Source organism: Tachyglossus aculeatus, chromosome 8 (genome assembly GCF_015852505.1).
Source record: "Tachyglossus aculeatus isolate mTacAcu1 chromosome 8, mTacAcu1.pri, whole genome shotgun sequence".
In the NCBI taxonomy this organism is placed as follows: domain Eukaryota; kingdom Metazoa; phylum Chordata; class Mammalia; order Monotremata; family Tachyglossidae; genus Tachyglossus; species Tachyglossus aculeatus.
In genome coordinates, this window is record NC_052073.1 from 658,446 (window position 1) to 671,088 (window position 12,643).

The following is a 12,643-nucleotide window of genomic DNA, read 5'->3' on the forward strand; positions in this document are numbered from 1 at the left end:
TTTCCCACCTGCTCCTGCCTGTCCAGGTTGATTCTTCACTCCCCTAATCAGATAGCTTAACAAATTAGACTCCTAGCCAACTGGAAACTCCTTATCTTTCCTTGCTTCTGATAGTTGGGAAGGTCACATTTGCCCCCAACCCTGGCCTTCTGCAAGTTTGCTTTCCAATCCCAACTGCCCCCAGCCACCCTCAACCTTGATCAAACCTTCCAAGAGCTGATGTCAGAGCTAGAGAAACCTGCCTTCGGCGGCAGAGTCAGGGGGCATGAAGAGAACCAGGAGCTGAAGGGGCATGGGCAGGGGCACAGTGGTGGACAGTACCTTTTGCTTTGTGGGTTAGGGGCCCCTGGCTGGTGGGATGACACTGTTCACCTAATGACATTCAGTAAACACATTGCTTGGGACCCCTTGATGTGTTGGTTGACTCCTGGGATAACTGTGCTGCCTATACTTGGTGAGGGGCCCTGGCCTTCACAGGATGCCCCACAGGGACCCCAGGACATCATCGGGGGTGGCTCCGGCAATGCCTTGGTCCAGTACCGAATGGGAACGTTTAATGGAGAAAGTGTGAGCTCAGAGGGGAGGACCCCCTGCCGCCTTCCCCTGGCTCCTGGACAACTACCAACGGGTGACCAGAGAAAGCACACTCACATCTGAAAAGCCCAATTTATTGCCAACACACCCAACAAACGGACCCCAGCTGGACTTTTCTCCCCACTTCAGTTCTGACCAGTAGAACCAAAGCCTCCTGACCCTCGCTCAGTGTCATCCAAACCCTACAGGGAAAGGAAAAAACTGTCACATGGCTCACTATAGAGCCCTTACAATTGTCATCTCCCCCAGCACCCCTCCCCCTCCCCCAACCAGGACCACCACTCTCTTCCTCAATCCCCTCCTGCTCGACTGTCACTCCTCTTCTCCCTCCACTCCCAGCCTTGCAAGACTATGGCAGATTTTTAACAACCCGTTTTCCAGGACTTCGCACATTGTTAATGCAGTTATGCAAAAAGATTTCTTACTTGGACCTCCTCAAGCTCCGGATAGAAAACTCGTTCACAAATCAGCTGGGCAATTCGGTCACCCTTTTTGACTTTAAGGGAAAAAAATAAAGTTTTAGATGTACAGAATTTTCGTTTCTGAAACTCCCCACACCACTGGGTGCCAAGACGTCCAGGAAGAGCTTGCACAGCTGACTTACCTTCAAACTTTTCCTTGCCAAAATTAAACAGGATCACGCCAACATTTCCTCTGTAATCCTCGTCTATGACCCCGGCTGGAACACAAGGCCAGAACCAAAGCGGCGCCACTCCCAGATCCAGCCTGGAGCCTACCCAGCCAAGGGGGCCACTCCCACCACCGGCACGAGCCTGCCCGCCCCAGTCCTCATTCTCTGTAGCCTGTCCATTCCCAAACACTTGTCTTGAATCCAGCAACTTCAGCGGATGCCCCTTTCCTGGGATGTTTTTAAAACACACTGCTTCTTTATTTCCATTTAATACATTTTTTTTGGCTACCAGACCCAAATTTCCGTGATAATTGCTACACGCAGGATTTAAAAAAAAATTATGAGCTTGGTTAAATTTCCCATCAGGAAAAATAACCACTGATTAGGTACTCTCTGGCCCGTAAAAATCTGTTTGTTTGTGGTCTTATCTCAGTAACTTTCTAACTTCACTGAACTTCACCAAGGATTCCCTGATTTGATAGAGCACTTAGTACATTGCTCTGCACACAGTAAACACTCAGATATGACTGAATGAATTGGAACTGCTGGTGAGGGCACAGTTGAGTGTGTACTTAAGCCAGGATGAGAATGCCAACAGAAAGTGAGGTCTTGGTAAGAGGCACAGTGCTCTGCACACAATAAGCACTCAATACAAATACCATTCACTGACTGAGGGGAGAAGTGAGTCTGCAGGGGAGGGACTGTGGCTGAGGTAGCAGGTTAGTAAGTGATGATGATGATGGTATTTGTTAAGAGCTTACTACATGCCTAGCACTATTCTAAGCGCTGGGGTAGATACAAGATAATCAGATTTTCCCACATGGGGCTCAGTCTTAATCCCCATTTTCCAGATGAGGTAACTGAGGACCAGAGAAGAGAAGTGACTTGCCCAAGGTCACACAGCAGACCAGTGGTGGGGCCAGGATTAGAACCCACTTCCCTCTGACTCCTAAGCCCACGCTCTTGCCACTAGGCCATGCTGTTTCTCTTGGTGGTGGTGGTCAGACAGTTTTAAATTTGAGTTAGAGAAGTTAGAGAGAGTTCAGTTTTTCGAGATAACTAGATGTGATGTGTGGTCTACTCTGGAGGTAACAAGTGATGCCCACGGGTGATGCTTGCTAGTCCTCTAGGGAGACACTTTATAGCTGTGAAGGGCTTTGGCCTGTCCATCCTGCCCCCAGGGCGGAACCACTGAAGTGCTTGGGGCTCAGTGCCCAGCGTGGACTGGGGACAAAGTGGGGCAGCAACATGATGTAAACACTTTACCTCCCACGTCGATAAAGTGCTTCGCAGCCAGACCGGACCGGGGAGCTGGAAGAGAGATGGAAACACTTGGCTAGTTTGCTTTTAGGGTAGCAAATCCAGTGGCAAGATCAAATGCTTTCCCCAAAAAATGTTCCTGCCACCTTGATGGCTGGGAGGAGGGCTGGGACAGTAATTCAGGGGAACAGAGGTCCTGCCCTGCCCGATCCCCAAAGGTTATTTCAGCGGTGGGCCATTATACACACCTAGGCCAGTGCCTGGGTCACTGACAATTAGAGTGGGTGGGAATTCTTCCCAAGCATTCTTCACTAAAATACTCCTGTTTCTGGGTTCTCCCGGTGGGAGCTGCAAGTAGGACAGCCCCACTGCCCTCCACCACCGGGACAATTGTGTGTAGGGGAGGTGATGCCTCAGCACCAAAACCCAATCCAAGTCACGTCAAAATGGTAAGAAACAGGCTTAGAGGCAACAGACTGTTGGCACAGTCTTTGCTGCCAGGCTGAGATGAGGGTGGGGACCTGGGGTAGTGTATCCTGCTCTCCTCTCTGAAGACTGGTGAAGGTCCAGATTACCCCACCAGAAGCTGGAGGCCACCACTTCTCCCCTGCCCTCAGGGGCCTCCAAAGAGGGAGGTGAGAGGAGGAGGTGGGGGCATCAGGCAGAAAGGAGGGAGGAAGAAGGCCCCAGTTCACAGGCCTAACTTCTGGGGTCTGGGTGTGTGCAGGCAACAAAAACTAAGTTTCCCCCAAACTCTCCAAACCCTGTGAAGCAGCTGCCTGGAGCTTCAACTTGGCCACCTGGCCACTCACCAACTCGGCCATAGCACCCATGAGGCAGGGAGATCTGAATGTCCGTTTTCACAAGGGCCTTCTCCATGGCAGGGATTGAGTAGTCATAGGCGCTAGAGAAAGCAGCAAGCAAGATGAAAAAAGAATGTTTAACAGAGATCATCTTTTTTCAATAATAACAACTGTGGTATTTGTTAAGTGTTTACTGTGTACCAGGCACTGTACTAAGCTCTGGGGTGGACACGAGCAAATCGGGTTGTCCCTGTCCTACATGGGGCCCACATTCTCATTCCCATTTTACAGATGAGGTAACTGAGGCACAGAGAAGTGAAGTGACTTGCCCAGGGTCACACAGCAGACAAGTGGAAGAGCCAGGACTTGAACCCACGACCTTCGGATTCTCAGGCCCATGCTTTATCCACTATACCATGCTGCTTCAATCACATCTTATGGACAAAATGTAGAATTTCAAGGTACATGGAGCCCAAATAGACCACAAACTTGTTCTTCAGGCTAATTCTGTTTTCCTAGAGATGTAAGCTCCTTGTAGGCAGGGATCATATCGACTAATTGTATTGGTGTTCAATAAATACCGCTAATTAACTCTACCCCAACTCCTTTCCCTATGTGAGGGATATTTACCTTCAAGATCTCAGGTAGAAGTAGTGCCCTTGGCTCCCTGCCAGTACTCTCTTGGCTACGAAAGGATCACTCAGTAAAGTGAATATTTTTGCTAACTGCTTTATACTTGGTATTCTCTGCAACAACCTGACGGTCATCAAGGGTAAGCAAAAACTGTAAAACAGCTGCAGTACTCTGCAACATCGCACGGTTTGATACAACTGTTGTTACTGCTTTGAAGTCATAGGGTCATAGTGATGGGCTGCAAATGGCCACCTGTGACAATCCCCTGCCCCAGGTAGCAAATGCCTAAATCATACAGGACAGCCGAGGCAAGGGAAGTATTCTTCCCATCAGGGATGGGGATTCCACGTTCCCTAGCTAGAGTCAAGTTCTGAGGGCACTAAGATCACAGTCCCTTAGAGGAGGAGTCCCCGGACACTAAAATGTGCACTAGGGAGTGGAAGCTCCCAGCAAGCCATGTGGCGAGTGAGTCAGCAGAGCGGCAGGCCGTTATGCCAGAGTGGTCCAGACACGTGGCTCGAGAAGTGAGGTTTTCACTTCTCTCTGAATCACTCTCTGCCCTCTTGAAAGGATGGCCAGGGATGGAGAGGCCTGGGAAGAAATGCATAGAGGGATTAGAGTTGTCGGGCCTGGGGAAGAGAAGGGCAAGGGCAGGGCTGTCAGGGAGTGGAGGCTTGGGCCGGGGGCACGCTGGCCAGGGAGGGCCCCATCCTCCATGGTGGGGAAAGTGGTTTAGGGGGCAGCCTTACTTTTGGGGGCAGAGGGTCTGCCCCTTCCAGTACCCAGCTTGGGCCCTTGGTTCCGGGGCGAGATGGGCCTGGCCCAGCTCCTCAACTGCTCCAATGAATGAATGAATGGATGCCAATCCTCGGGGCGGCCTTGGGCGAGGCTTAACTTAACCATGTTCAGGAAGGTCCCAAGGGGGCTCACAGTCCTATTCCCCATTTTACAGATGAGGTAACTGAGGCCCAGAGAAGTGAAGTGACTTGCCCAAAGTCACACAGCTGACAAGTGGCGGAGCCGGGATTTGAACCCATGACCTCTGACTCCAAAGCCCGTGCTCTTGCATACGCGTTTGTACGTACTTATTACTCTATTTATTTGTACATATTTATCCTATTCATTTTATTTTGTTAACATGTTTTGTTCTCTGCCTCCCCCTTCTAGACTGTGAGCCCGCTGTTGCATAGGGACCGTCTCTATATGCTACCAACTTGTACTTCCCAAGCGCTTAGCACAGTGCTCTGCACACAGTAAGCGCTCAATAAATATAATAATGATGGCATTTATTAAGCGCTTACTATGTGCAAAGCGCCGTTCTAAGCGCTGAATAATAATCAATAAATATGATTGAATGAATGAAGGATGCCAAGCACCGTCCCCCACGTCTGCCTCATCCAACCCCCAACAAGCCAAAATAAAGTCCGGTTTAAGGCGTGAGAGGCGTGAGAGATTCCGGCAGCACTTTCCCGGGCGGGGGGGGTCCCGGTCACCTGTAGAGGTCGTAGCCGGCGGCTCGGGCGGACCCCCGGGTGGGGGCCGTGGCGTGCTCGGACAGCCGCACGAACTGCAGCCGCACGGGCCCCTCGTCGCCGGCCGAGCGGGCGCGCTTGCTGGGGGAGGCGGCGGGAGACCCTTCGGAGCACGGCATGGCGGAGGCGGGAGCGGGAGCGGCGGCGGCGGGAGCAGCGGGAGAAAGAGGGGCGGGGGGCGGGGGCAGCCTGAAACTCCCGCGCGGGCGGCCCTTCCCCCGCCCCGGCCGGCCGGCCGCACCAACTGCGCCGGGCGGCGGGGGGCGGCCCCAACCCGCCTCCCTCCCCAGGCCGGCCGTGCTCCGGGAGCGGGCAGGCCGACGCGGGCCCTCAGTCCCGCCCTCACGCACCGCCCTCCGGTACCGCTTTCGGCGCCGCCCTCGCCGACAGGGAGGAGGCCTTCCCAGGCTGAGCCGCCTCCTTCCCCTCCCCACAGCGCCTGTACATAGAATAATAATAATGGCATTTATTAAGCGCTTACTATGGCAAAGCACTGTTCTAAGCGCTGGGGTGGTTACAAGGTGATCAGTTTTGTAGACTGTGAGCCCGCTGTTGGGTAGGGACTGTCTCTATGTGCTTCCCAAGCGCTTAGTGCGGTGCTCTGCACACAGTAATTGCTCAATAAATACGATTGATTGATTGATCAGGTTGTCCCAAGGGGGCTCACGGTCTTAATCCCCATTTTACAGATGAGGTAAGTGAGGCCCAGAGAATAATAATAATAATAATAATAATGATGATGGCATTTATTAAGCGCTTACTATGCGCAAAGCACTGTTCTAAGCGCTGGGGTGGTTACAAGGTGGTCAGGTTGTCCCAAGGGGGCTCACAGTCTTAATCCCCATTTTACAGATTAGGTAACTGAGGCCCAGAGAATAATAATAATAATAATAATGGCGTTTATTAAGTGCTTACTATGCACAAAGCACTGTTCTAAGCGCTGGGGTGGTTACAAGGTGATCAGTTTGTCCCAAGGGGGCTCAGTCTTAATCCCCATTTTACAGATGAGGTAACTGAGGCCCAGAGAATAATAATAATAATAATAATAATAATAATAATAATAATGGCATTTGTTAAGCGCTTACTATGTGCAAAGCACTGTTCTAAGCGCTGGGGTGCTTACAAGGTGATCAGGTTGTCCCAAGGGGGCTCACAGTCTTAATCCCCATTTTACAGATGAGGTAACTGAGGCCCAGAGAATAATAATAATAATAATAATGATGGCATTTATTAAGCGCTTACTATGCGCAAAGCACTGTTCTAAGCGCTGGGGTGGTTACAAGGTGATCAGGTTGTCCCAAGGGGGCTCACAGTCTTAATCCCCATTTTACAGATGAGGTAACTGAGGCCCAGAGAATAATAATAATGATGGCATTTATTAAGCGCTTACTATGTGCAAAGCACTGTTCTAAGCGTTGGGGTGGTTACGAGGTGATCAGGTTGTCCCAAGGGGGCTCACAGTCTTAATCCCCATTTTACAGATGAGGGAACTGAGGCCCAGAGAAGTGAAGTGACTTGCCCAAAGTCACACAGCTGACAAGTGGCGGAGCCGGGATTTGAACCCATGACCTCTGACTCCAAGGCCCGTGCTCTTGTATATATGTTTGTACGTATTTATTACTCTATTTATTTGTACATATTTATCCTATTCATTTTATTTTGTTAATATGTTTTCTTCTCTGTCTCCCCCTTCTAGACTGTGGGCCCACTGTTGGGTAGGGACCGTCTCTATATGTTGCCAACTTATACTTCCCAAGCGCTTAGTACAGTGCTGCGCACACAGTAAGCGCTCAATAAATACGATTGAATGAATGAATGAAAGAGAGAAACCCCCCCGCCACCATTCGGAGAGGAATGGACTCGCCCGTGCGGGCGGTGACGTCAAGCCGCGCGCCCCCGGCCTACCGAGCAGGCCGGGCTTCCAGCCCCAGGGACTATGAGCCCACTGTGGGGTAGGGACTGTTTCTATATGTTGCCAGCTTGTACTTCGCAAGCGTTTAGTACAGTGCTCTGCGCACAGTACGCGCTCAATAAATACGATTGATTGCAGCGTGGCTCAGTGGAAAGAGCCCGGGCTTTGGAGTCAGAGGTCATGGGTTCGAATCCCGCCTCCGCCACATGTCTGCTGTGTGACCTTGGGCAAGTCACTTAACTTCTCTGAGCCTCAGTTCCCTCATCTGTAAAATGGGGATTAAGACTGTGAGCCCCACATGGGACAACCTGATCACTTTGCATCCCCCCCCCCCCCGGCGCTTAGAACAGTGCTTTGCACATAGTGAGCGCTTAACAAATGCCAACATTATTTATTATTGATTGATCCCTCAGGTTCCTGCCCGGCCCCGTGCCCCGCCTCTCGGCCCCCTTCCCGCGGTCGCGGGGACTGAGAGGGAGGCCGAGGCCCGCCCACCCTGGCTTCCCGCGCTCCCTCGTTCCTCCCTCGCCTCACAAGCTCCGCCGCGGGGCCCGAGGAGGCGGCCTGCGCAGTGCTGCAGAGCGAGGCCTCTCCGGAGCAGCATGGCGCGCGGGCGGAGACCGGGAGCTCCTCCCCTCCCTTTCCTCTCCCCTCCCCTCTCTTTCCTCTCCCCTCCCCTCCCCTCTCCTTCCCTCCCCTCCCCTTCCCTCTCCTTCCCTCCCCTCTCCTTCCCTCTCCTTCCCTCCCCTCTCCTTCCTCTCCCCCCTCTCCCCCCTCTCCCCTTCCCTCTCCTTCCCTCTCTTTCCTTCCCCTCCCCTCCCCTCTCCTCTCCTTCCCTCCCCTCCCCTTCCCTCTCCTTCCCTCCCCTCCCCTCTCCTTCCCTCTCCTTCCCTCCCCTCTCCTTCCGTCCCCTCCCCTTCCCTCTCCTTCCCTTCCCTCTCCTTCCCTTCTCTCCCCTCCTCTTCCCTTCCCTTCTCTCCCCTCCCCTTCCCTTCCCTTCTCTCCCCTCCCCTTCCCTTCCTTCTCCTTCCCTCCCCTCCACCCCTCTCCTCTCTCCCCTCCGCCCCCGCGGCTGTAGGCTGGACAGCTCCCCCGCCCCCAGCTCGCCCCAAGCCCCGTCCGACAGCGTGCTGATTGCCCTCTAATAATAACAATGATAGCATTTATTAAGCTCTTACTATGTGCAAAGCACTGTTCTAAGCGCTGGGGGGTTGCAAGGTGATCAGGTTGCCCCACGGGGGGCTCACAGTCTTCATCCCCATTTTACAGATGAGGGAACTGAGGCCCAGAGAAGTTAAGTGACTTGCTCAAAGTCACACAGCCGACAGTTGGCAGAGTCGGGATTTGAACCCACGACCTCTGACTCCAAAGCCCGGGCTCTTTCCGCTGAGCCACGCTGCTCCTCTAGCAGAGTTAGCACGACAACTACCTCCTCACTGTGCCTCGTTCTCGCCTGTCCCAACGTCAGCCCCCGGCCCTCGCCCTCCCTCTGGCCTGGAATGCCCTCCCTCCGCACATCCGCCAAGCTAGCTGTCTTCCTCCTTCCCTTCCCCGCAGCACCTGTATGTATGTATATATGTTTGTACATATATATTACTCTATTTATTTTACTTGTACATATCTATTCTATTTATTTTATTTTGTTAATATGTTTGGTTTTGTTCTCTGTATACCCCTTCTAGACTGAGCCCACTGTGAGCCCACTGTTGGGTAGGGACTGTCTCTATATGTTGCCAGCTTGTACTTCCCAAGCGCTTAGTACAGTGCTGTGCACACAGTAAGCGCTCAATAAATACTATTGATTGATTGATTCCTCTCTTTCATTCACTCATTCATTCAAGCATATTGAGTGCTTACTGTTTGCAGAACACTGTACTAAACGCCTGGGAAGTACAAGGTGGCAACATATAGAGACGGTCCCTATCCACCAGTGGGCTCCCTTCTAAGCCCTACTGAGAGCTCACCGCCTCCAAGGGGCCTTCCCGGACTGAGCCCCCTTTTCCCTCTCCTCCTCCCCATCCCCCCCACCTCCTTCCCCTCCCCACAGCACCTGTATATATGTACAGATTTATTACTCTATTTATTTTACTTGTACATATTTACTATTCTATTTATTTTGTTAATGATGTGCATTTAGCTTTAATTCTATTTGTTCTGACGACTTGACACCTGTCCACATGTTTTGTTTTGTTGTCTGTCTCCCGCTTCTAGACCATGAGCCTGTTGTTGAGTAGGGACTGTCTCCATATGTTGCCAATTTGTACTTCCCAAGTGCTTATGGCTCTGCATACAGTAAGGGCTCAATAAATACGATTGAATGAATGAATAAATACGATTGAATGCACGAATGAATGAACTATTCTCATGATTACGGATAGTCCATCCATCACTCCTGACTCTTCTCCATAATATAATAATGATGGCATTTGTTAAGCGCTTTCTATGTGCAAAGCACTGGTCTAAGCACTGGGGGGATACAAGGTGACCATGTTGTCCCATGTGGGGCTCACAGTCTCAATCCCCATTTTACAGGTGAGGGAACTGAGGCTCAGAGAAGTTAAGTGACTTGCCCAAGGTCACACAGCAGATATGTGCGGGAGCCGAGATTAGAACCCATGACTTCTGACTCCCAAGCCCATGCTCTTTCCGCTGAGCCACACTGCTTCCCCATTCAGTCCTGTGGAGTCAGAATAATAGTGGTATTTGTGAAGTGCTTCCTATGTGTTAAGAACTGGGGTCATAGTAATAATATGAGAAGCAGCATGGCTCAGTGGAAAGAGCACGGGCTTGGGAGTCAGAGGTCATGGGTTCTAATTCTGGCTCCACCACTTGTCAGCTGTGTGACTTTGGGCAAGTCACTTCACTTCTCTGGGCCTCGGTTACCTCACCTGGAAAATGAGGATTAAGACTGTGAGCCCAATGTAGAACAACCTCATTACCTTGTATCTCCTCCAGTGCTTAGAACAGTGCTTTGCACATGGTAAGCGCTTAACAAATGCCGTAATTTGGAGAAGCAGTGTGGCTCAGTGGAAAGAGCCCAGGCTTGGGAGTCAGAGGTCATGGGTTCTAATCCCGGCTCCACCACTTTTCAATCAATCAATCGTATTTATTGAGCGCTTACTGTGTGCAGAGCACTGTACTAAGCACTGGGGTAGGTACAAGGTAATCAGGTCGTCTCACGTGGGGCTCACAGTCTTAATCTCCATTTTTACAGATGAGGGAACTGAAGCACAGAGAAGTTAAGTGACTTGCTCAAGGTCACACAAGGGACAAGTGGTGGAGCTGGGATTAGGGCCCACATCTTCTGACTCCCAAGCCCGTGCTCTTTTCATTAAGCCATGCTGCTTCTTGGGTAGAATGCACTATTTGCTAAGTGCTTCCTATGCGCCAAGAACTGGGGTAGAATGCACTATCCGGAGAAGACACTAATGCTAGGAAAAGTCCAGGGAGAACATGGAAAAGTAAGCACTTTAGAAATACCATGATTATTATGATTGTTTCTTTCTTCTACCTAGTAGCACCCTTCCCTGGAGATGTGTGTTAAAACTCGACCCTGACACAACTCTTCAGAGGTCCTCCCAGGGGAATGTCAAGGGCCAGGCTACCCGTCCAAACTGCAGCCAGCAGAGATAAACCCTCTTCACCCACTGTGAAGGGCATGAGAGGGGGAATAGATTAGCTCCCTGGGCCCACATTTTGGGGAGTTCCTGCTTCAGTTGGGAAGGATTTAGGTCTGAGCTCCATCTTCCCAACAGAAAGGAAGCCAGAACATTGGAAGTGAGGGCACCTCACAGATGGACCAATGGATGGGTGTTTCAGGGGACAGCAGCACAGTGAGGGAGAAAAATTGCCAACCTGGAATGCCCTCCCTCTTCAAATCTGACAATTACTCTCCCCCCTTTCAAAGCCTTTTTGAAGGCACATCTCCTCCAAGAGGCCTTCCCAGACTAAGCCCACCTTTCCTCATCTCCCACTCCCTCCTGCATCACCCTGACTTGCTCCTGTTGCTCTCCCCTGCTCCGAGCCCCACAGCATTTATGGTACATATCTGTAATTTATTTATTTGTATTGATGCCTCTCTCCCTGCCTCTAGACAGCTCGTTTGTGGGCAGGAAATGTGTCTGTTTATTGTTGTGTTGTACTCTCCCAAGTGCTTAGTACACTGCTGTGCACACACTAAGAGCTCAATAATTATGAATGAGTGAATGAATGAATGAATGAGGGAGCAGGCAGGCCCCATACTAGAGGCCCATAGTTCAGGGGAGGCCCCAGCTGGGGTCTGAAGGGAAATGGTTTCTCAGTGGCAGAGAACCTGAGTTCTAATCCCACCTCTGCCACTTCCCTGCTGCGTGACCTTGGAGACCTTGGACAAATCACTTCACTTCTCCATGTGTCAGTTTCCTCATCTGTAAAATGAGGATTCAACACCCATTTTCCCTCCTACTTAGAGGAAGCTTCATTAAAGTGCCATCCAAGCTCCTTATTTTGATTGAAATTCAAAGCAAAATTGTTCCTTGTGCTCCCTTTGCCTCTGATAATCTTTAGTGACAACCAAGGCCACTCCTAAGGCCCTCCTTCTCTCTCCTCATCCGTATTCCTCCGCCCCACCTTTCCCCATCAGTTCTCACTAGCTCACTCCCACCCCACCCACCGCCTCCCCAATCTCAGGGATCTGAGTGATGGACTGGGGATTGGGGTCATGGAGGGAGAATCATCATTTGGGCGTCTGTCCCGAGCTCAACATCAATTCAAAACGACAGCTAAGAATGGGCTGACACATCTTGGGGTATCAGCCCAACCTGGGGGTTCCTGCTAAGGTGATTCCATAATTAGGGGATGAAGTGACCAGTGGGCTGGGGGCATCTTTGAAGGAAGCAACTTCCTGATTGGAGAGGATAGGAACCCGATTGCGTCCCAGGGTCTCCCCATCCTCCTGGTGGGTGGAGGGTGCAGTAAATTACTTGGCTTGTTCTCTTAGGGTTTGCCTTAGCAGGGTCAGCAGGGTCAGGTCATAGCTAGCACCTTTCACTGTGTTTCCCAGCCTTGCCCACCTCTTCCAAGACTGTGGGACAAAGTTGGGGGTTAAAAAAGAGAGAGCGCAAGAGGTTATGACACTCCAGCTCTACTAACATGTTTATTGAGAATTCATGATTCCATTGTCACGATTGATTAGAAGAAGCAGTCGGTCTGCAGTGATCAGGAAAATCAAGCCTTCCCACCAGGAACTCACCTAGCATTTTGCTCTCTACCAGTCAGTTCCTCAAAGCAACGGAACTCC

The 12,643-nt window shown here is 51.2% G+C and overlaps 1 protein-coding gene across 1 annotated transcript; it reads right to left on the reverse strand.

Moving 5' to 3' along the window:
• Positions 1 to 652: 652 nt before the first annotated feature.
• On the reverse strand, positions 653 to 7,975 carry DUT (deoxyuridine triphosphatase). Its single transcript, XM_038750740.1, has 7 exons — positions 7,900 to 7,975; positions 5,415 to 5,556; positions 3,298 to 3,389; positions 2,492 to 2,536; positions 1,199 to 1,273; positions 1,020 to 1,090; positions 653 to 776 (listed from the first exon to the last, which is right to left on the reverse strand). Exons 1-7 carry the CDS (start codon positions 7,967 to 7,969, stop codon positions 720 to 722), a joined length of 552 nt encoding a protein of 183 aa, XP_038606668.1. The 5' UTR covers positions 7,970 to 7,975; the 3' UTR covers positions 653 to 719.
• Positions 7,976 to 12,643: the final 4,668 nt, after the last annotated feature.

Bases quoted from the DNA above. Each gene is read 5' to 3' on its own strand.
- DUT (XM_038750740.1), bottom strand. From the start codon at position 7,969: ATGCTGCTCCGGAGAGGCCTCGCTCTGCAGCACTGCGCAGGCCGCCTC. The intron at 2,537-3,297 runs GTGAGTGGCCAG...TCTCTCTTCCAG, and splicing joins TGGGTGCTATGGCCGAGTTG to CTCCCCGGTCCGGTCTGGCT. The intron at 1,091-1,198 runs GTAAGTCAGCTG...TTTCCCTTAAAG, and splicing joins TGGCAAGGAAAAGTTTGAAG to TCAAAAAGGGTGACCGAATT.